At 35.5% G+C, this 24,951-nt stretch overlaps 1 protein-coding gene across 2 annotated transcripts in view; it reads right to left on the reverse strand.

Moving 5' to 3' along the window:
• LOC150100477 (protein Mo25-like) overlaps nucleotides 1-24,951 on the reverse strand; it is a 182,163-nt gene that overhangs the window by 112,631 nt on the left and 44,581 nt on the right. For both annotated transcript variants that reach the window (XM_090402309.1, XM_090402310.1), the window contains one exon: nucleotides 15,167-15,334. In XM_090402309.1, coding sequence (XP_090258435.1) covers nucleotides 15,167-15,334 — 168 coding nt within the window. The remainder of the gene's footprint in view (nucleotides 1-15,166; nucleotides 15,335-24,951) is intronic.

The raw sequence follows: 24,951 nt of genomic DNA on the forward strand, positions 1-24,951 counted from the left end.
GATATATGCATAAGTAAGGTGTCCTCGTTACCTCCAACTGGTGAGAGCAATCATGTGGTATTGATTTGGGAGGTTGCAAAATTTGTGGATTTCTCTCTTAAGAAGAGGTATACACGGAACTCCAGGTTAGGCAATAATAACAAGCTTTGGAGTGAGCTTGCAGCAGTCCCATGGCAAAACATATTGCAGGGGAAAGATGTTAGCAGTGCATGGGATAAAATCAGTGAGTATCTGAGGAAGGCAATATCAGATTGTGTCCCTATGGTCAGGAAGCCAAACAAGATAGGCGTTAGATGGATGAGTAGTAGTATCAAGCTTGATCTGCAAAAAAAGAAAATGTTATGGAGAATTTACAAGGAGAAAGGTGATCAGTACACCCATGAGCAGTACAAGGTTCAAACTAGGAAGGTTACCAGCATAGTAAGAAAAGCTAAATCAGATTATGAGAAGACCTTAGTCAAGGAGATCAAGAGTAATCCCAAAGAGTTCTTCCACTATGTGGCAAGTAAAAGGAAGAATGACTTCGGAAGGAATAACCTTTGTGGGTGCTGATGGTATCGAGGTGACAAATTCAGATGTAATAGTAGAGTTACTGGGCGATCACTTTTCAAAAGTCTATCACCCAAGTGAGAATATCTCTGTACCTGTACCAATAACTAATGTGAGAATTGAAGTTAAGAAATCAGAAGCACTTAGTATATTGCAAAATTTAAATGCAAACAATGCTGTAGGTTTAGATGGAATATCAGCTCGGGTGTTGCATGAATGTGCAAAGGAATTGTCAACACCTCTTACTTGGTTATTTAACTTAAGCTTGCACTCTGGTATGGCCCATAGGGAGTGGAAGGAAGGCGAAGTAGTTCCTTTGCATAAAGGTGACTCTAAAACTGCGGTAGTTAACAGACCAATCACCATCTCGGGAGTGGTGGTAAAAGTATTGGATAAGTTGGTTAAAGACAAAATTCAAGAATAGGTGGATCAGGATATGATGCTCTATAGGGGCCAACATGGTTTTGTTAAAGGTCGATCCTGCCTTAGCAATTTATTAGCTTTTTATAATAGAATGACATCTGAGTTGGACAAAGGAAATGGCTACACAGTGGTACTTCTGGATTTTGCTAAGGCTTTTGACAGCAGAGTCCAGGATGAGGCAGGTGACCAGTGGTGTACCTCAGGGCTCTGTACTTGGACCATTGTTGTTTAATTTGTACATAAATGATATAGGAAATGGCTTAAAGGGAGATATTGTTGTTTGCTGATGATGCAAAGTTGGGTAGCGCAATAAAAAATCAAGCTGATGCTGAGAGTTTGCAGGATGATTTAAATAAGCTGGCAAAATGGGCAAAAGATAATGGATGTCAGTTCAATGTGGAAAAGTGTAAAGTTATGCATTTTGGGATTAAAAGATTACCAGCTGTGTACTACACTGACGGAACGGTACTCCAAGAGATTGATGAGGCTAGGGACTTAGAGGTGTTGGTGGATAGGGTGATGAAGTTCAGGGGACACATTGCTAAGGTGTCCAAGATTGCACATAGGATTACTTGGTTATTGAGGAACACACTAACATCCAGAGATAAAGAGATTATTATTCCCCTTTATAAAGTAATGATACTTCCACATTTGGATTACTGTGCTCAGGTCTGGTCACCTGGATTCCTTGGAGATGAGGAGGCTGTGGAAAGGGTTCAGAGGAGAGTGACTAAGTTGGTGAGTGATGTAAAAAATGCTCTCTACATTGATAGATTGAGAGCTTGTGGATTGCAGAGGTTGGTTGATAGGCAGAGAAGAGGGGATATAATAGAAACATTTAAATTACTAAAAGGTTTTTATAAGATTGATGCAGGGGTAATGTTTTAGCTGTATGATAGTGATGAAAGAACAAGAGGTCATCCCTGGAAATTAAGGAAAAGTGTGGTTAACATGGGCGTGAGAATGAGTTTTTCACCTGGAGAGTGGTGAATGAGTGGAATGCATTGCCTGATTCGGTTGTGAGTTCTTTGCCTGTAAATGAATTCAAGAACAGATATGACAGATATTGTTTTGATAGTTTGGGTTCTCCCGCAATGAGTCTACTGACTCCATGAAGATACCTGATAATAATAATAATTTTTTTTTTTTAAGGAGTTCTTAATTTGTTTTATACACAGTCCAGAAATCTGCTCTAGAGACAAAAACATGGAACTTTTTCAAGCCACTATAAGTAAATCGGTGGTCTCACACTGGGCAATGACATTCATCTCCCACCTAAATACAATTACAAACATCCATGCCCACAGCGGGATTCAAACTCAGAGCCTGTTGGCTGGAGAGTGGCTATGCTAACCACTCAGCCAACCAGGCCTGCAGATATTAAAAGGGTTCTGTAAGATTGACACAAAAAAAAATTTTTCAATACACAACAAATAGAGGGAGAACTGACAGCTCCTTCCCAATATCATTAATGTACAGATCGAACAACAATGTTCAATCGCTGATCCCTGAACACTTCACTGATTACCTTAAATCTGGTTGATTCACTCCACCCCCAATCCAAGTATATCTCTTCTGATACTTATCAGTCACCAGCTTATTCAACTCAATAGTTTATATTCCAATCTGATATCCTATCCTACTGAATGCTTTAGCAGCACAACAGTGTCATATTGTATCCATTCCTTTCATTCAAATGTCAATTATATGCCAAATAGCAAAACCTCAAGGAAAAAAGAAAATAAATAAATAAAGATATTCTCTGCATGTTTGGAGTAACTGGATGAAAGACTATTTAAATTCAAAAAAGTAGAAACAGAGCAAAAAATATTCAGAAATGTAATCAGGAGCACATTTAATCTTAAAGGTAGTAAAAACTGTCAAGAAATTTAAAATGCAGAAATCTGCTGGAATAATTATTTATGATCAGAAATAATCACATATGGAGGTATAAAAGTTTTACAGTGGCTACACTGTATAATTTAAGTCAAGTCAGAAAGTTGAATTTTAAATGACTGAAGTAAAGATCTCACAGTAATCAGCAATAAAAAGTGCAGAGGAATTTCCCTACTGTGTGTTTCAAGTTTAAGCAAGCATAACTGAGAAGAGGCTAACAAATATTTTGGAAGAGACTAGGTTCAGGCCATACAGAGTGTCAGGACCTACTTTTATGACATACTTGAGATATCATGAAAATGTTATTATTATTATTATTATTTCGGCAAACCCCACGAAGTCAATAGCCTCATCATGGGAGACCCAATCAACCAGCTATATGTGTATCATAATGAACTCATTTAAGTTTTGTGGATCAGGAAGAGTAATATAACAGGGTGCCAAATGAAAAGCTGTTCAACATATATGCTACAATTATAATCATAAATGAGACAAGTGACAACCTAAAAAGAATATACAGCAAATAGGAAATTGTAAATCAGTAGTTTGAACTAAATATGTATTAGAAGATACTATGATGGAAAATCAAATGTAAAAGAATGTACACCCTTCCCACTATTATACAAGATCTATATGGATCACTATGAAGAAAATTAGAATTAAACATGGCATCAAAATTGGAGATATTAACCTTAGTTCTTCACTTTATGCAGATATTATACGTCTAAAGAAATCTTCTATGAGCTTTCAACTAAACTGAGTAACTGCTGGAACAAATTTGGTATCACAAGAACATCAATTAAATTTTTAATGAAAAATCTATAGAACATGTAAAACATTGCAACTACGGGTAGTTGTCGACTTATGACCTATGCGCTTTATGACTGATCGACTTACAACTGCTACTGCATCTCGCACCGCGTTTCAGTATGAACTACTGTAACAGATTTTTCTACTACACTCACAAGCCCTATCTGTGTGGTCCCTGTAGCCCCGAAACCTAATGGGAACAGTTGTGCGTGTAGCATCAGCCCACTGCCCAGTAACGTGTGTTTGGCGTGATTCATGCGTCTTGATCTCTGTTTGCATACATTACGTTCACTATTTTTGGTTCAGTTACAATTTGTGTTACAATTAGCATTTTTTAAAAATGCCCTAAACATGTCAACCAAGAGGAAAGTGCCTTTGTCTACTCCTAGACCTCAAGAAAGGCCATTGATTTAGATACAAAATTGAAAGTGATCAAGCAGCATGAAGAAGGAAAGAAGGTGCACGCGATTGCACGTGATTTTAAGTTATCTCGTTCTTCAGTGTCGACGATTTTGAAAGAAAAAGAAAGGATTTGTGAAGTTGTTAAAGGATCGGCACCCATGCGAGCAACAGTGATAATGAAACAACGTGCAGGGCCCATCCATGAAATGGAAAAATTATTGTTTCTTTGGATGGAAGATCAGATACAGAAGCGAACACCCTTAAGCCTTCTTACAGTTTAGTCGAAAGCTAGACGTCTCTTTCAGAGGCTGAAGGAACGCACCGAAAAAGATTACGCTCAGACATTTATAGCAAGTACAGGATGGTTCAAAAGATTCAACCTTCATAGGGTTTGAGTCACTGTAGAATCAGCAAGTGCAGATGTGGAAGGAGCTCAAGAATTTGTTAAAAGTCTGGATGAAATAATTACGGAAGGAGGACATCAACCAGAGCAGCTTTTCAACGTGGATGAGACTGGATTGTTGTGGAAAAGGATTCCAGAACGTACTTACATTCACCAAGAAGTCAAAAGCATGCCTGGTTTTAAGGCACTTAAAGATAGGCTGACTTTGCTCCTTGGCAGGAACATTGCAGGTTTTAAACTGAAGCCTTTTTTAATTTATCATTCTGAAAATCCCTGTGCATTCAAGAACACTCTGCACACTCTGCCTGTATACTTCCGTTCAAACCGAAAAGCGTGGATGACTCAAACATTGTTTGAAGACTGGTTTCTAAATTGTTTTGTAACTCAAGTTCATGAATATTGCTTCGAGAAAGAAATTCCTTTCAAAATTGTATTAATCTTAGATAATGCACCTGGCCATCCACCTCATCTAGACGACCACCATCCAGATGTAAAAGTTTTTTATTTGCCGCCAAATACAACTCTACTCATTCAGCCTATGGACTACATCAAAAATACTGCGGCTACGTGAGAGGCTGTGACAAAGAAATGCATGAATGGAATCTGGAAAAACTGTGTCCGGCATTTTGTTAATGATGAATTTGATAGTGAACATGAACTTGAAATGGTTAAGGAAAATAGTAACACTGGCAAATGGACTTTCTTTAGACATTGAAGTGGAAGATGTTGAGGAGCTGCTAGAGAAAGAATCTGGAGAACTTACGAATGAAGAACTTATTGCTCTGGAAAAAGAAAGAATGGCTGGAGAAAAATGAAAATGAGGAAGAACCAGAAAGAAAATTCACCAGTAGAGGGTTATCTGAAGGTTTTTCTCTACTAAATAAACTTCTTACACATTTTGAGGAAATGGACCCAAACATCGAACAATTTGCAGGGATTGAACGAATGGTACAAGATGCTTTTTGGCCATACCATGAAATTTATGAACAGAAAAGGAAACAAACAAGTCAGACAAAAATCAACCCCACTACATCAAGTGGTGGCATTGATGACTCGCAGCCAAGCACAAGTGGTCAATAAAATATTTCTTATCTATTTTCTACATGTGTTTTGTTTAGTTTTTTAAGATAAAATATTTTTTAGGTTTTATACAGTATTTGATATCTTTTTCCTAATATTTTTTATTTTTGTAAATAGTAAACCAACTGTGTTGTACACAGTGTCCGATTTACCTAAACTGATCCGACTTACGTCCAGATTGCTTTACGACCGGTCGGTCGGAACCTAACATGGTCGTAAGTCGATGACTACCTGTACTAAAGTACAATTTTTAGTGAAGCTGCCATATTGAATATGGAATTAGATATCAGAATAAACAAAGATGGTATGATAATGAGCCAGATAAATAAATTTACATGGAATATGAAGAAATTAGCCAAAAACAACAGGTGAACGATATACAAGATGGAGTCAAATCAGTTTAAACTTATTGATCTAAGAATCGGGTTAAATAATAAAAAAACTAATTGAAGAATAGAGAACACAGATATGAAAGTTCTGTGAAAAATTAGTGGTATGAACAGATGATAGTAATGAGTGGATCATACTAAAATAGTAATATGGGATAGGAATGGTTAGCAAAACAGGAAGAAGGAGATGATGTCGAAAGAATATTCTGAGAATAAGAGTGAGGTGTTATGAAATATATAAAGCTCAGGACAGAAAAATAAAGAGTATTGTGAGGAAAGCTAAATCAGAGTATGAAAAGAAATTGGCCAAGCAAGCTAAAGGCAATCCAAAAGAATTTTATCATTATGCCACAAGGAAAAGAAAGAATGAATGCAAAAGAATAACTTTATTGAATGTAGATAGTACTGGAGTGTCAGAAGCTAATGAGATTGTTCAGTGAGTGCTCACTTTGCTAAGATATATCAATCAAGTGTATGTAATACATGGTGCACAGTGCTACTGCTACATTCAATGAAGAGTTAGAGGTTCGTGAAAATGAGGTTGAAGAGCTGTTGCATAACCTGGATAAGAATTTGTCTATAGGGACAGATGGAATATCAGCCCGTTTGCTAAAGGAATGCTCAGCCAAATTGGCTGCACACTGTTTATATGTTTGTATAACTTGAGTCTCAGTTTAGGAATGATACCACAGGAATATATGATAGTTCCATTGTACAAGGGTGATGCAAAAACTGATGTGTCTAACTACCAACCTATCAGTATCTCTGGTGTGGTAGTGAGGATTTTAGAGAAGTTAGTAAGAACTTGCATACAGAAATGGGTAGACAAACATGCTATACTCTACAAGGAACAGAATAGATTTACTAAAGGAAGGTCATGCTTTAGCAATTTGCTCATATTTTATAACAATGTTATGGATAAGTTGGATAAAGGGAATGGATATACTATGATACTTTTGGATTTTTCTAAAGCATTTGATAGGATACCACATGAAAGGCTGTTGCATAAACTGGAGAATATGGGATTGGAATATAAACTCTTGACTTAGATCAAGGGATTGTTGACAGACAGATATCAAAAAGTAGTATACAGTGGGTGTGAATCTGCCAGATTTAAGGCGATCAGTGGTGTACCTCAGGGTTCAGTCCTTGGGCCATTATTGTTAATCTATACATTAATGACATCAAGAAGAATCTAACATCAGATGTGCAATTGTTTCTGATGATTTGAAGATAGGCAGGACAATCAGGGATACTAGTGATATTCAGCAATTACATTTGATTTGAATAGGCTGGAAATTTGGGTAAATGAAAATGGCTGTCAATTTAATGTTTTGTAAGTGTAAAGTTATGCACTTTGGCATGATTAGAGTTCCAGTGGCATATTATATTAGCAGGGCTATGCTAAAAGAAACTGAAGAGACAAGGGATCTTGGCATATTGGTAGATAGGAATTTAAAGTTCAAAGGTCACATAGCAAAAGTTGCAAATACAACTCAGAGGATAAGTGCGATGTTGAAGCAAACCTTGACATGTAAGGATAGGAAGTCCACCTGGATTATTCTGCGCAGATTTGGTCTCCTGGGTTCCAAGGGGATAAAGGAGCTGTGGAAATATAATAAAGGAAAGGGTGAAAAGAAGAGTTACAAAGATTATATCTGGATTATGGGATTTAGCTTATGAGGATAGATTACGAGTATGTGGATTGCAGACTCTGGTCAACAGAAGAAAGAAAGGTGATAGGATAGAGGTCTATAAACTTTTGAATGGGTGTTATAGGATATCAACTGATGAAATTTTTTGTTATATGGAAGGTGGGGAGAGAACACAGGGGCATCCATGGAAGTTAAATTTATTTGCAGTCAAGAAAGGGATAAGAGCTAGGTTTTTCTCCCAGAGAGCAGTGAGTGAGTGAGTGGAATAATTTGCCCTTAGGAGTAGTGAGTGCATCTAGTCTGAATGAATTTAAGGGAAGGTATGATAGCTGGTTTGGGTGATTTATAGCCTCTCTCGATGAGTCAATGTAGATCTCATATAATAAAAATAACATATGACAATACCAAACATCTGAAGCAGATTAATTTTGAAGAAAATTCTTGAAAGTTGAGAACATTGATGAAGAGAATTGTTCATAATGATGTAAACATAATTAAGTAGTACTAGCATAGTATTCGAAATTCATAAGGAATTAATGATGATGATGATGAATTCTTTCATAAAAATATTATTCAAGAAATAATGAAATCATCTGAAAAGAAGGACCAAACTTTGGAGACTCAGTGGCACACTGAAGAAAAAAGTTTACTGACTCAGCTGGGATGAGGAATGTAGAGAAGTTGTCTGCAAAAACAAAAAATAAGAGCTCTCCATGGTGGAGCCAGGGAGCAAAAGAAACAACTGTGAGAGAATAAAGAGAAAAATGTAAGTGAAGGTAAAATGTGTAAAAGTAACTAAACAAACACTGAAGAAGCCAACAATTGCTTCTGCTTGGAAGGCAAGTGGCGAGGTAGTCTGCAAGGATAGAAAAATTCACTCCTCATAGTAGATACAAGAAGTTAAAGAAGTAGTTCTAGAAAAGAAATCATACTGAACACTAAGAAAAATGTAAAAAAAAAAGCTGTATGTAAAAGTAGCTAAACAAAGGTGATGGGAAAACTTTGGTTCGGAATATAGACAGTAAATATGGAGATGTCAGAATATAGACAGTAAATATGAAGATGACCAAATGTTTCGAATACTACTGAAAAAAACCTTAGAAATAGTGACAAGATTTTTGTCACCTTTTTTTTTTCCCACAGATAATGGAATAAAAAATTAAAAAAACTGAAGATAAAGATATAAAGAAATTACAATGAGAGGATTGCTAAGTGAAATAAAAGTGACACTGTTTGTTTGGCAGAAAATATTCAGAAAGAATGCAATCAGGATGACATATCAATAAGTGAGACAGAACAAGTTGACGAAAACCTAAAATGGTTGAAGACAGCTGGAATATAAAATATTTGATCTAAAATGGGCCAGTATGGATGTACAAAGTTCTACTTGGTTGTACTGCATAATTCTGATGGCCAGGTTGGAAATTCAAATCAAAATTCTAGATAAGTAAATTTCTCGGAATGCTCATCTATAAAAAGAGTAATAGAACGGAATGCAAGAATTATAGTGAAATTTCCATACTGAGTGTTCTAGGTAAAATTTATATAGGCTTATCTGAGAAGACTAAGAAAAATTGTGGAAGAGACACATGGAAAAGAACAAGCCCTATTTAGCTTGAACCCATTACAAGTTGGATTCAAGCCAGGATCAGATTTTCACTTTAACACAAATAGTTGAGAAAGCAAGAGAATATAAAAGGATCTGTATTAGGTATACTGTTAGATACACTGAATTAGCCAATCAAGTTGTATTTTTATGGGCTTACACCTAATGATGATACAACATGACAAAATGTTATGTTGGATATCGCCCAATTAAATAAGGCCAATTTGTTTTCATCAGGAACCAGGGCAACAGCAAAAAGTCGGCTACTGAAACAAATCCCAAATCAACATCAGCAGAGTTCAAGTTTGGCATCATCAGTATAAGAAGCATCAATAGAAAAGAAATGAACTAGCAGAGTGATATGTACCAGATCGACATAATAGATGTTACTGAAAAAGAAGACAAACACAGGCTAGATCTTTCTAAGTAACAATTATAATATTTTATATTCAGGAAACAACAATTAGGGAAAAAGAGCAGCTGTAGTATTCAACACTAAATATGGCAGGCAGCATTAAGTAGAGTGATGTGGACAAATATCAGTATGGAAAATGGACTACGAAACTTATATGTGCCTATGGTCCCACAGAAGCTTCTCCTAAGGAAGAAGTAGAGGACTTTTAAAGGTAAAGTTGGACATGTTGAAATGTTTGGGAAAAATTGGGTGAAAAAAGCAAAGCTAATAATAATGATAAGAACCTGCTGAATTTCTGCTCATGATATGGTCTAGTAATTACTAAAACCATGTTCCAACATACAAAAGTGCAATGTGCAAAACAAGCTAAACAGAAGTCATGGGAAGACCTTGGTAAGAACACAGGTGCTCTTACCACACTGTTATTCATCATCTATATGGATCACATTACAAAGGAAAGTGGTATTAAACTTGATATCAAACTTGGAGATGTTAATCTCAGCTCTTTCCTTTATGCAGATGATGTTATACCTCTTAATAAATCCAGCAAGAAAATAAATATCAGAAAGGTGGTAAAATATTCTGCAAGCTATTGAAAAACCTTACGAGTGCTGTAAAAGGAATCAGGAATTGTAAAAGTGACATGAAAGATATTCTAGATATTCTGAAGATAAAGATATTCTAGATGTCTGGAGTAATTACTCAGAAAGAATGACAAATGAAACAAGAAGCAACACTCAACAGGAATACAATCAAGAATAGTGGGAGCTCGTGGCTTGAAATCATGGGGGTGCTGCAACTTTCGAAATATAAATACATACTGCAAGTACAGCGTATACGTGTTTGGATAAAATATCAAAATTATGGCAAAAATTTTAAAAAAATTAAACATGAAAAAATATTGTTTATTATCGATAAAATTTTATAGTTTGGTATAATTCAAAATTACTTAAAAATAAAATCCATGTCTTTAATTGTAATTAAAGGAATAAATTAAAAATTTGTGGACATCACAATTAAATCCTTTAATTGTAATGTCCAAATATTGGAAGAGACGGAGTAAACACGATAAGCACTACGAACACTCTACTACTGGCGCAAGCTGCATATAAACAATAGTGGAACTGCACGACAGACAGTGCCGCATTAGGCTAATAGCTCGCATAGCAATATGACACTGTGGTAAACACAGTGCTGCTAGCGTCTTTCGTCCTCCTAAGTGCAACAAGATGGATTTTTATTATTTTTTATACAAAATAAGAGAATTGGATAGGATTGTTGATGATAAAATTAAATATTACAAGCAAATATATATAAGTTAATAAATATATTTATATATTGAGAAAAATTGGGGATGCTGCAGTTCCTCAGTGCCTATGCATGAGCCGCCCCTGATCAAGAATACATATTAGTACTACTTGAAGTTGAAAAGCAATAGAAAACTTGAAATGTAGAAAGGTGGGTGGAATACATGATATTTGACCAAAAATGTTCAACTATGGAGGTATAAAAGTTTTATAATGGCTACACTGCATAATTCAGAAGACCTGGTTAGAGAATTGAATTCTGGATGATTGGAGTAGAGTTCTCGTAGTATCCATTTATAAAAAGGGAAAGAAAATGGAATATGAAAATTACAGAGGAATTTCCCTACCGAGCGTTCTTGGTAAGATTTATGCAAGTATAGATGAGAAACAACTACAAAAAATTGTGGAAGGGAAGCTGGATTCAGGCCAAACCGAGGATATCAGTTTCAAATCTTCACTTTAAAACAAATAATGGAGAAGTCATGAAATATGATAAGGATCTGTATTTAAAGTTTTGTAGATCTGGAAAAGGTAGGTGACAAGGTGCAAAGAGAAAAGTTTTCAAAATGCTACAGTTATATGGTGTAAATGGGACATTATATCAAGCGATACTTCATCTATATTTCAGTTGCAAGTCGACAATTAGAACTGAAGGAGGTACAGGAAGATGATGTTAAATCAGGTGTGAGACATTATCTCCACTATAATTCAACATCTACATGGATCATATTACAAAGTGGTATTAAACTTGATATCAAACTTGGAGTCTCAGCTCTTTACTTTATGCAGATGATATTATACTTCTTAATAAATCTAGCAAATGTTTATAGGATTTCATGAGTAAATTGTATTAACCGCTCTAATAAATTTGGTATGAAAATCAACAATAAAAGCACAAAACAATGCAAATAGGCAGGAATATTAAAAACATCAACGGCATCATGAATGCAAAACCTATAAAACAAGTAAAGCATTTCAGCTATTTGGGCACAATTTTTAGTCAAGATGGCAAATTACATTTGGAAATAGAGAGCAGAATTAGAAAAGCTGGTATGGTAGACAGTCAACTGAATAAATTTATATGGAATAAGATAGTGAAATTAGTCAAAACATTAAACTATCTGTATATAAGGCAGTGTTTAAACCAATTTTAACATAGAGATCTGAGAGGTGAATTAGAAATAAAACACTTGATCAAAGACTGGAGACTACAGATATGAGAGGTTTTGTGAAAGATTAAGAGAAATATCCTCATTTTTATGAGGATATTAGGAAATAACTGGACATTGTTAGTATTCAGGAATGTGTTAGCAGAAGAAATCTTAGGTGGTATGGCTACTTAAACAGAATGGAAGAAGAAGAAAGGTTAGCAAAACAGTGTTCTTTGTCAGGATGGCAGGAAAAATATCCTGAGGAAGATCAAGATGTAGGTGGATTGATACCATAAAAAAGTGCCTTAGAAGAGAAAAATATAAGATCTAATAATATTAGTCTTTACAGATACAATAGTGAACTAATTAATCTGAATAAGCCAAATTTTGGTCAAGTTTTTGTTTTAGTTCACAATAATTTTGGTTTACTATTTTCAGTTTTGATTTCAGTTTTTCTTTATTAATAGGGTTGTGCATTTTTAGCAGTGTAAACAAGTTGATATTTGTAGTGTTTTATTAGTTTTGTGTAGATATAAAATGGATACATCTCCAAGAAAGCATTCAAAAATATGTACTCTTTCTCAGCAAACATCCATGACTCAAAGACAAATTGCCAACGAATGTAGTTGGTTTGATACCTTTTCTCCTAACAGAAAAGGAAAATGTGGGTGAAAAAAGAAAACAACACTCACTCAAGATTGTTTACTAGTTAGGAAAAGTGAAAAGAATCCAAGATCATCTACTGTAGACTTAAACAGAAACTTGGCAGCTAGTGGAATTAATTTTTCTGACATAACAGTCTGTCGTAGATTTTTGGAAGCAGGGAGGGCGACTCCAGACCAAAAAAAGAAACAACTGTTGGTGAAGGCCATGCAGAAAAAGACACTCTGTGGGCAAAAGTGTACAAAGACAGGACTGTTCAGAAGTGGAAGAAGGTCATATTCTCAGATGAGAGCCATTTCTTTGTCCAAGGAGAGTGAGTACCCTATGTTCAAATCAGTGGCTGAGAAGCCTTCTCCTGCACACCTTCAACAAACTCCTAAACACCCAGCTAAAAAGATGTTCTGAGGTTGTTTTACACATGATGGTGTGTAAAACAACCCCAGCAAAACGTAATCAATGCACCATGGCAGGTCAGCTTGCAAATTGGCTCCCTTCAAGAACAGGTGCACAGGTATCTCGACAACCTGTGGCAAGAAATCTGCAACAACACTTATTCGGGCCTATATGCTCAAACCCTTTACTACAGCTCATCTTAGAGCACGTTTTCAGTAGTTTGTATCCATAAAACTCTTTTTAGCTGGGTGTTTAGGAGCTTGTTGAAGGTGGGCAGGAAAAGGCTTCTCAGCCACTGATTTGAACATAGGGTACTCGCTCTCCTTGGACAAAGAAATGCCTCTCATCTGAGAATATGCCCTTCTTCCACTTCTCAACAGTCCAGTCTTTGTACACTTTTTCCTGTTGATGGTGTTACGAAAAGTGACCAATACATAAAAATATTGGAGAAAAGAGTGATGCCACTGATCCAGAAAGACAAAGAACTCATCTTCCAACATTATCTCATTCCATGCCACACTTCAAAAAAAGTGAGAGTTCCTCAAAATTCACAACATCTAACTGCTTCAGTGAGCAAGTACCTCTCCTGACATTAATCAAATAGAAAATTTGTAGGCCATAGTTAAAAAGAGACTTGGAAAATTAAATTGTGATACAAAGGATAACTTAATACAATCCATTATAAAAGTATGGTTTCGAGATGCAGAAATAAGAAAAATGTGTTCTACGTTAGTAGAGTCCATGCCTGTGCAAATTAATGAACTTATATGGAACAGAGGAGCACATATAAATTATTAGGTCAAGTTGGAGTTTAATTTTAATTTGATGCTGATGAGAAAAGCATATGACATGGTGTTAAGAGAAAAGTTATTAAAAAACTACAATTATATGGTGCAAATAAAACTTATAAAGCAATACATAGTGTCTATTTAAGTCAGCAGTTAGAACTGAAGGAAGACAGTCTGATATCAGTAAGACAGTCTGATATAAAACCAGGTGTAAGATAATGACACACACACAATCTTCACTCTTATTCACAACTTTCTTTCATCATGGATCACCATTATGAAAGAAAGTGGCATTAAACTTGACACTGAAACTGGAAATATTAATTTTGGCTCTTTATTTTATGCAAATAATGTTATACTCTTTTAAATAAGTCCAGTATATTTCTTCAGGACTCTTTAATAAAAATAACAGCTTTGCCATGAAAATTAGCAATAAAAAGACAAAAGCTATAAAAGGGGAAAATGGAAAATACCAACTGCATCCTGAATGAAAAACATACAGAACAAGTAGAAACAAGTTTCAATATTTAAGCACAATTTTTAGTGACAATGGGAAGTTAACTGAATAAATTTATATCAAATACAAGAGAAGTACAAAACCAGCTATACAAAAGACAATGCTCAAACTAATTTTAACATATGGATCTGAGGTCAGAAATAAAAGCATTTCATCAATGACTGGACACAACAGAGACATGACAGTGAACAGATGGCATTAGTGGAAAAATCATATTTAAAATGAAGACATTAGGAAGAACCTTCATGTTGTTGACATTCAGGAATGTGTGAACAAAGTTAATCTAGGTGGTTTGGTCACTTTAAACAATGAGAAAGGAAAGGTTAAAATCAAGATGACTGGGAAAAGGCAAAGAGGAGACCAAGATCTACATGGATTGTTGCAGTTAGAGGTGCCATAAAAAATCTAAACTATGAGATCTGACAATATGGAGTCTTGATGTACCAGATTGATATAATAAATGTTACAGAAACAAAGAAGAAAAAATACAGGCAAGATCTGTCTAAGCTGGAAATACAACATGTCATGTTCAGGCAACAACTATCAGGGAAAAAGGGTAGAAATTTCTTAGAATAACTCCTGTGGCTATATATGGAAAAATCATTTTCCATACAATCTATTCAACTCATGTATTCAGAAAACAGTGTGTTTAGTACTCTATTGAAACAAACCATTTATGCTTTTCACATACAATAACCTGATATATAGAGCAAACTTACTTCAAAATCAATTCTTGAGAGATTTTGAATAAAAAGCAGCAGTAGATCTGAATTATACAACTCCTGGGCAAGACTTGCAACCACAATATCCGTCTGGGATTCTTGGTCACTACTGCCATGAAGCATTCCTTTCATTACAGACAAATGCTTGGACACATCTTCTTGTGCCTGAATAAAGAGAAAAGATTCTTTAAACATACATTGAGTAATACTAAATTTACAATTATCTATTCATTTATAACTATGTTAATTTACATGAAATTCAACCAAAATTCACACTACCTTTTACCAGATTTAGTCTTAGTATCACACAAATCATACACAATAAGCCCATTTCAACAAAAGTGTATTGCAACCATGAGATAGCCTTACATTCTAATTGCTAAGCTAACAAAGTGAATTCCTCTTAAAAAAAAGTCTTGGAAAAAAAATGCAAAAACACAGAAACAACTTGTTTATAATTTGTTAATGGAAACTGCATTTAGAAAAGTGTATCATAAGGACAGTAAAAGAGGCTTTATGAAAGAAGTGTGGAAGTTGATAATATATATATATATATATATATATATATATATATATTTGTTGTAAATAGTGTTGTAAATTGTTGTGTTGTAATAATAGTGTTGTAAATATTTGTTGTAAATTGTTGTAAAATAGTGATTTTTATTTGTTCTATGGTTTTCTCTTAGAATAGTTTTTTTTTATTTTTTTACTGCTGGTTTTCATGTTTTACACGAGTTGCCCAGTCCCACAAATACTTCAGGTGCAAACTTTGCTTGTTTACACTTGGATAAAGGATTAAACCAAATATATAATTTCTTGGTATCTTTAATTTACAAAACTATTAAAGATACTGAAAATGAATTAACTTTCCATTCAACACTAAAAAAATGATTAGACAGATGATGTAGGAATCGGAAAGAGTCAAGAAGATTTTAGAGAGGGATAGCAAGGACAAGAAAGTTAAGTAGCAAAAGGAGAAAGAAAAAAAAAAAAAAACGACTGCAACAGGTAATATTACTGAGAAATGATAACCAGTTAAGTAAAGTAATATAAAAAGAAGGTCAGGTAAGAAAAGAAGGTAAATAAAAAGAACACATATAAACCACAGTGAAAATGAAGCTTATTAGCTCTTTATATTTAAATAAAAAGAAGGTTAAATGCAGTTTCCATTTAAAACATAAACATGCAAATGATGACTTTCTAGTACAAAACTATACATCATGTAGTAACTTCATGTTTTCCAGGAGCAAAAATCGAATATAATTAGAAGAAACACACGTATAAACCACAGTGAAAATTATTTAATTGTAAATATTTCATCCTAAGTATCTTAGGACATCATCAGTACGGTGTTTAAACAAAATTAGGAATAACATACAGTTAGGGTGCATGATTACAATAGAATCTCATGAAAACGTGCATAATGTGCTAAAGTAATACAAAAAATAAATAAATAAATAAATAAAAATAAATATAAAAAAAAAAACGTTAATTATTTAACATAGTTTTGTATGATAATTTCCCATATTTTAGGAATAGTAAGAACGTCGTTGCGGTTTAGGTTTGGTCTGTGTAGTAGGGCTTCAGAACTCTCTTTGTATAAACGTTCATGTTTAAATAAAGATCTATGTAAAAGTTTAGCCTTTTCCCAATGGATCCTATGGTTTGGATTTTCAATTCCGTGTTGAGAGAGGCCAGATTTCTGCGGTTTAAGAAGACGAATGTGGTCTTGATGTTCCGAGATGCATTTCTGAACAGACCTACCTGTCTGTCCAAAGTAAGATAATTTGCATGAGCATGGAATCTCATAAACACCAGGTAACATCAAGGGTGATAATTTGTCCTTAGGAGAAGGTAATAAGTTGTAAATTTGGTTGATAGGTTTGTAAGTAGTGGCAAAATTGTATTTCTTTATAATTTTAGAAAGATGTTCTGAGATGCCTTTAACGTAAGGTATGGGAATCCTATGCACTTCTTCTTGTCTGGTTTGATGTATGCAGAAGTGACTGATGATTTTTTGAGTTGTTTTGGGATTATATCCATTTAGGATAGCTTGAATATTAAATTAAAAAAACTGAATATTAAACTAATGTAATGGAAAAACAGAACAAAAAGAAAAAAGATGGCAGTTCTTGTAGGTAAAAATTATCTAACTAGCAATAAATATAGACAATATTATAATAAGACAAAATACAAGAGAGGATATGAAAGAACTGATAGAAGAAGCTAGAATGAAAAGTGAGAAAGTGAAAATCATCACTCTCTATTGCCAAGATATAACAGTACTGAATTAAGAACAATGACTATGATGGCAAACAATTCAATGCAAAGGCTGTGTAGACATCCAAAAAAAGATGCAACACTTCTATGTGTAAAGTGAGTTTGATGAAAGAATGGATTTATATAAGATGAATATCCTTGAATGAAACTGGTATCAAAAGTCTGGAGAAATTCTTCATCAGTAGGAGAGTTTGGGAAATTAGACCATGATGGAAGGATGGTTAGAATCTATGGATAGGAGCAGCAAAGTTATGGAAATATGTTTAAGTACAAATATGCAAAATCAAGAATATGATAAAAGGATGATTGTATGCTTGTCCAGTTCAGAGTTATTAAGTAAGTGCCAGAATATCTGCATAGGTGAAACATCAGATACAAACAGAGATCTGCAAAAGCAGATCTCTGAGTATTGCAGACTACTGAGGTGAATATTCAAAAAAGCATAAAGGTACTTACTATGTACAAACATAGTAGGTACTTCAAATTAAAGATACCAAGAAATTATATTCTCGATTTAATCCTTTATCCAAGTGTTATCAAACAAAGTTTGTGTGTGAAGTCTCTTCGTGACTGGTCTGTCATGAAGAGGAGTCATTAACCCCTCTACAAGTAGTAGCAGGGTTAATGACTTCACATCAATTGCCTTAGTATCCATAATGCAAAGCACACATCTTTTTGGGTGAGTGTAATGCTAAGCATTATGGGAAGCACCACTACCCACACTGGTTTTGACCTTTATTGAGATCTCATCAGCAGGAACCAGACCCAGAAAGGATACCAAGGTTGAAGTAATGCACAAGTCATATCTTCTATGGCCATACAGCCCCATGTAGGGCCTTGGCCTCCCATTTTTGGGTTTCATAACTCACTACGAGGTGGAGTCGTTAACCCCCCACCACACACACTCAACCATGTGTAATTGTCTGTGAAGCGTTGTGTTCTTAAGACCAGTTTGCCTTCTTCGCGGGAGGAAAAACCCCAGATAAACTGGAAAGAAAGTCATATATCTCCATATACAAGTAGTGAAAAGGTGTATCACTTTATTTATTAAATTACTCTGGATAATAAGTACTTACTATATCTGTACACAAATGCCAGCAGTATCAAGAGCAAAGGGATAAGTTTGTTGTCTAGGTCATTGATGGCGAACCTATGGCATGCGTGCCAGAAGTGGCACATCCGAGAATTTTGCTGGCACGTAAACGATTTACAGGTGATATCCTTTTATACGCTTATAAATTATTCAACCTTTTTTTTTTTTAAAATTGTTACAATACGTGCAAGTTAAATATAGGTATTATTTCTGGGAAAACTCCCATGTTACTCCTCTTAAAAACGATTATTTTTATGGCTCTTTTGCCTGCTTTTGTTTAGGAGTGCCCGTTTTAATGTCATTGGCTTTTTACTCAAGAATTCTTAGGGCATTGCAGATGTATTTTAGAGACAAATATATGTAGCATAATAGAAGAAAATTCGATCTTCTTTTTTGTTTGAATCGTTTGAAAAAACGATATTTTAAAATTAATTCTCCCACATTGCCTAAGCTCCCCAACTCCTCTTTCAACAATAACAGCAGAAGTACGCACACCGTAGAAAGAAGACAGGCAACAACATCCAAGAAAAGGTATGCGCAAATTTTCTTCCATTATGCTAAATATATTTGTCTCTAAAATACATCTGAAATGCCCTAAGAATTCTTGAGTAAAAAGCCAATGACATTAAAACAGGGGCACTTCTAAACAAAAGCAGGCAAAATAGCCATAAAAATAATAGTAAAGTTAAATTTTGTTTTACACGAGAGAGCAGCTATGAAGACGTGCATATGATTGATGCGGTATTAATAAAAGATCGTGCGACCCAAAGACAACCGACAATTGTTGAGTTGAAATGCTAATTCTCTTCGACCGAATTAATTCCGTAACATCTGAAACTGTAATAACAACATTCACTATATATTTCTTAGTTTTAACACATTCATGACGGGGGTGTCGTTTGTCGTTCTGAAGGAACTTCTCAAGATGCAGATGAACTCACACAAGCATCATATGCCAAGTTTCAATTCGTGGCAGAATTTTATTTGAAGTTAGCCTTTGTAGTCATTCATAATGACATCAGGAATTTCAAATGCAATAAAACATACACTTATTTCATGTAATTGAAAAATTGGCCAATAGTTTTTATTTACATACTGTGTTTCTGGTGCAACATATTGTTTTGCTTGAATCTATACAGCATAGTTTCTGTGAGAGGAACATGTGATTACCTCTTTTTAGTTAGCACTGTTTTTATTCCAATTTCTCTAATTGCACTATTTGTTAAGAAATATAGAGGGTGGTTCAAAATTCCACATACAAACTTTGAGGTGAGGTAGAGAACATTAAAATCAATATAATGTCAATATAGTTGACATAGGAAAGCATGACCAAAAACGACAACTGAAAGTGATAGGTGGTGCGGTTCGCCAGCACTCCAAGTGACTAATTGGGGCTTCCTCGTTCAAGCTTTTGACGTTGTACAAAGAACATGCATCTTTCTACGAATGCTGAGATAGCAGACATGCACCTTGTTTACGGGTTAGCTGACGGTAATGGACGAGCCGCTGTAAGAATGTATCGCGAAAGATACCCAAACAGACGTGTACCACATCACCAAATGCTTGCACATTTGCATCAGAATTTGTGTGACTATGAATCATTCAGGGATCGCAGGCATGATAGTCTGCGGCCATGATCAACGCAAAATCCCGCCATGGAAGAGGTGTTGCATGCGATGGATGATAATCCAGAAACAAGCACACATGTCGTTGCCTCTGCTACAGGAGTATCTCAATCCAGTGTATTGCGCATTTTGCACTCTGAGTCCTTACATCCATTTCATCTGCAACCGGTCCACTTACTGATGGCCGAAGATTATCCTTGATGTGTGGAATTCGCGTAGTGGTTTCTGCAGAAAAGTGCCATAGACCTGGATTTTCCAAATTGTGTTTTGTTCATAGATAAAGCTTCAGTTACCCGCGAAGGGGTCTTCAATCACCACCATAATCATGTGTGGGCCCGTGAGAACCCACAAGCAGTGCGATCACATGCTGCACAATAACGCTTCACCAATAATGTATGGGCAGGTATCGTTGCCGACTGTTTACTCGGCCCATACCTATTACTACCACGAGTGGACTCCCAGAAGTATCAGACCTTTCTGGAAGAAGTTCTGCCAGATTTACTGAACAATGTTCTAATGGCTGTGCGTCGGCAGATGTGGTTCCAACACAATGGGACTCCAGCCCATTTTGGCATTTCTGTGTGTCAGTATTTGGACAGGTCCTTTGGGGCTTGATGGATTGAGCATGGTGGACCCGTCGCATGTCCCCACGCTAACCTGATTTATTGAGCATTGATTTCTTTCTGCAGCCTGGTTGGCCGAGTGGTTAGCATGTCCGTTCTCCAGCCAACAAACTGCGGGTTCGAATCCCGCCATGGGCATGGATGTTTGTTATTGTCTTACAAACTTTGTGTGGAAAGGGAACCTGTGACCCTACCACTTATGTTAGCAGAAGACATCATTGCCAAAACCATGTGAGGTATGGCAGTAATCATACGGCATCTACGGACGTCAGATGTGAACATTTTTCATTTATTTTTTATGATTTCTTTCTGTGGGGGGGGACCCTTAAAGCCATGGCATACGAAACGCCTGTTGCTTCTGACATGGACCTCATGGCAAGAACTGCCATCGCCGCTGCTCCAGATGGGAAACTCCAGATATTTTTGAAAATGTACGACAATCAATGAGTCATCGGTGTCAGGCATGCATCACTGCTAATGTCATAACTTCGAGCACCTGATGTGAAACTATATTATGTATCCAACTACTATTGAACTGTTCAGTTACACCTAATAAAGTTTTTACACTACTTACTGCCTTGCGTTATTCTATATCTTTGTGTCCCTGTTAGTACCTTCCTGTGGCATTTCCAGTCATCCTTTCCTACGTAAACATGGTTGATTTTGATATTCTCTACCTCCCCTCAAAGTTTATATGTGGAATTTTGAACCACCCTGTATTACACAGATTGCAAAAGCCTCTGTATCTTATTCAGGAATACAATAAAAGTACTTGTTTTTCTTGCATCTGCAGTATAATGGCTGTTGGGGAGGGCGTGTTGTTAAGGGTGGGGAGCAGGGGCGACTCATGCATAGGCACAACGAAACTGCAGCACACCAAATTTTTCTCAATATATAAATAGATATATTAATTTATTTATATTTGCTTGTAATATTTAATTTTATCATCAACAATCCTATACAATTCTCTTATTTTGTATAAAACATAATAAAAATCCATCTTGTAGCACTTAGGAGGGCAAAGGACGCTAGCAGCACTGCGTTTACCAGTGTCATATTGCTACATGCGCAAGCATATGCACATCATAGTGAGATGCGAGCTATTAGCGTAATGCAGCACTGTCTGCCGCACAGTTCCACTGTTGTTTATATGCAGTTTGCACCAATAGTAGAGTGTTTGTAGTGCTTATCGTGTTTACTCAGTTTCTTTAAATATTTGGACAATACAAATAAAAGATTTAATTGTAATGTCCAAAAATTATAAATCCATTCCTTTAATTACAATTAAAGGAATGGGTTTTATTTTTAAGTAATTTTGAATTATACTAAACTGTATAATTTTATTGATAATAAACAATATTGTTTCATGTTTAATTTTTTTTTTAAATTTTTATCATAATTTTGAAATTTTATCCCAACACGTATACATTGTACTTACAGTGTGTATGTATATTTCCAAAGTTGCAGCACCCCCATGATTTCAAGCCACGAGCCACCACTGGTGGGGAGTGAGTTACTATCACCTTGACGTGAACATGTTCAAACATTTTTCGTCTGCGAGGTATATGCAAAACGTTTTAATTTTTTTTTCTCGGAAGTAAAATCAGGGGTGCTAGTTATACGCGAGGGCAAGTTTTATTCGAGTAAATACAGTAAGTGTTTCACCGACATGTTGACATCCTTCTGCTGTTTCATCGGCTCAGCTGACTTCTATGGTGAGTTACAATGCATAAATATTTTTCTCTCTACCGTTTTTTTTTTGAACCAACATCATTAAAATCAAGTTAATAATACAATAATGAATTTTACACTGAATATTTATATATAAATAAATATTATAAATAAAATAAAATATTATTTATAAAATACTATAAATATATATACTGTATATATATATATATATTTATGGCATGGCACATGCATATAAAAAGGTTCAAAACTACTGTTATAGGTGAGAGAATTTTCTCAGGAAACCTGATATATATATATATATATATATATATATTATAAATAAATAAAGTTGCATTAATTTAATTTTCCATTAATTTTCCCCTATTAAAAACTGCCCATCACGTCAGCAACTCGATTTGTAAATTTATGGCACACGCACATAAAAAAGTTCACCGCTACTGGTCTAGGTGATACATTGTGGACTCAGATTATAGGCATTATGTGCAGGGTATATCATTTTTTGGACAGATAAAAAAAAGATAGGAGGGGTTGCTGCTAATGATTTCAATCCAGCTGGATAGAGAGCTATGCCAATTTGTATAAGTGACGACTTCAAGTAGAAAGCGGGTACACATTCAAATTTATGAATCATGTGCAAAGGGGTCATGCATTAGCAATGAACAGGATAAAAGGAAACAGCTGCAGTAAGCGAATTGTGTTTGAAGCAAGCTTTTTCCATGAAGGAATAAAATTGCAAACTTGGATGTCTTGTAATGTCTCACAGACATCATCTAGATCAGGGATTCTCAACCTGTTGTACGCGAGCCACTGCCTTACTGGTACATCTAATATCTTGAATTAAATATAGTGGTATGCCACTGGAAAAAGTTGAGAACCCCTGATCTAAATGATTTCACATAGGGAAGACTTATTGGAAAGCTTGAAGAAAGTCAGAGAGTTACTGATATTGCTATAGTTTGGAATCTCACATAGCATTATATCTAGGCTCTGGGAAGTGTTTCAAACCAATGGAATGTGTTCCAAACATTTGCTGAAAGGTCACCCTTGCTCTACCACAGAGCACGAAGACAGAGTTTTGGTTATAACAGCAAAACATAATCAATGCACCATAGCAAGTCAGCTTGCAAGTCGGCTCCATTCAAGAACAGGTGCACAGATATCTCGACAACCTGTGGCAAGACATCTGCAACAAAACTTATTCGGGCCTATATGCTCGAAGGCCTGTAGTCTGTGTCCCTTTACTACAGCTCATCTTAGAGCACGTTTTCAGTAGCGTTGTATCCATAAAAATTGGACAAGACAACAATGGACTAATATACTCTTTACTGATGACTCGTTTCAGTCATTCGTAAAGAGACAACATTTGATCTGCCGAGAAAGTGGTACTGCTTACCATCATGAGAATGTTCTTGAAAGGGATAGATACGGCAGTGATAGTTGGGGAGGCATTATGCTTAATGGACACAGAGAACTACAAGTGCTGGAAAAATGGGCTATGACTGGTGAATATTGCAATGAAGTTCTTCAATATCATGTTGGATTGTTCCATGGTGCTGTAAGCGAAGAATTAATTTTTATAAATGACAATGCCACATCGTACATGAGCAGCAGAGATATTTCTGGAGACCAAGGATATTAATCGAATCAAGTGGAAGCATGCTCCCCAGAATCTCAATCCCAACACATTTGGGATGCAATATGGAGATGCATTGCTGCTTAAAATCCCCCCCCTCCAAAAAACAAACAAGGCCTTGCTCTGAAGGAGGACGGGTCATTTTGACTCAAAAACTCCTGAATCACTTAGTGCTAAGCAGGGTATGATGTTGTGAGAGCTGCATCGCAGTTCGGAGTGGACATATTCTATACTGAAATGTCTCTCTGCATAGTTTTCTGTAAGCACCATACATTAATTCCTTAACTATGTCTTTAGGAAATGTGTAACTTTTGCCAAAAACATACTGCAATTTAATTTATACAAAACTTATAACACTTTTTTTGTGTGATATAATTTATTAGTATGCTGGCAATAAATTTATGTCCACATCTGACTGTAGTCATGAAAATTTTTTCATATATAGATAAAAATGTAGTTTATCCTTAGCTTTTGGACACCAGTGTATTAGCAATGTGATTTGGAGCCATCTGGTGAGGTGGAGGAAGACTAACATCAACAAATGAGGTGGGGTGTTGTTATAGACTTAGAGGATGAATTGCCTGTAATCATGAAATGAATCACTAAATCAATGTCATGAGTGCTAAATGAATAATTATTATGAGTGACTTTAATGAGACGAACAATGATCACTGATTAGGTAACGGTGATATCTTATAATAATAAAGATGAATTTATCAAGCTGTTGCACGACAACTTCAAGCAGCAAGTGAGAGAAGGAACTCAATTATAATTAGACTCAATTAGACTAATTATAACAGTGTTGGAAGGAGCAGTTATAAACTGAATAAAGTTTA

The sequence above is a fragment of the Typopeltis vanoorti genome, chromosome 13, assembly GCF_054136105.1.
Source record: "Typopeltis vanoorti isolate ZY-2024b chromosome 13, IOZ_Tvanoo_1.0, whole genome shotgun sequence".
Classification (NCBI taxonomy): domain Eukaryota; kingdom Metazoa; phylum Arthropoda; class Arachnida; order Uropygi; family Thelyphonidae; genus Typopeltis; species Typopeltis vanoorti.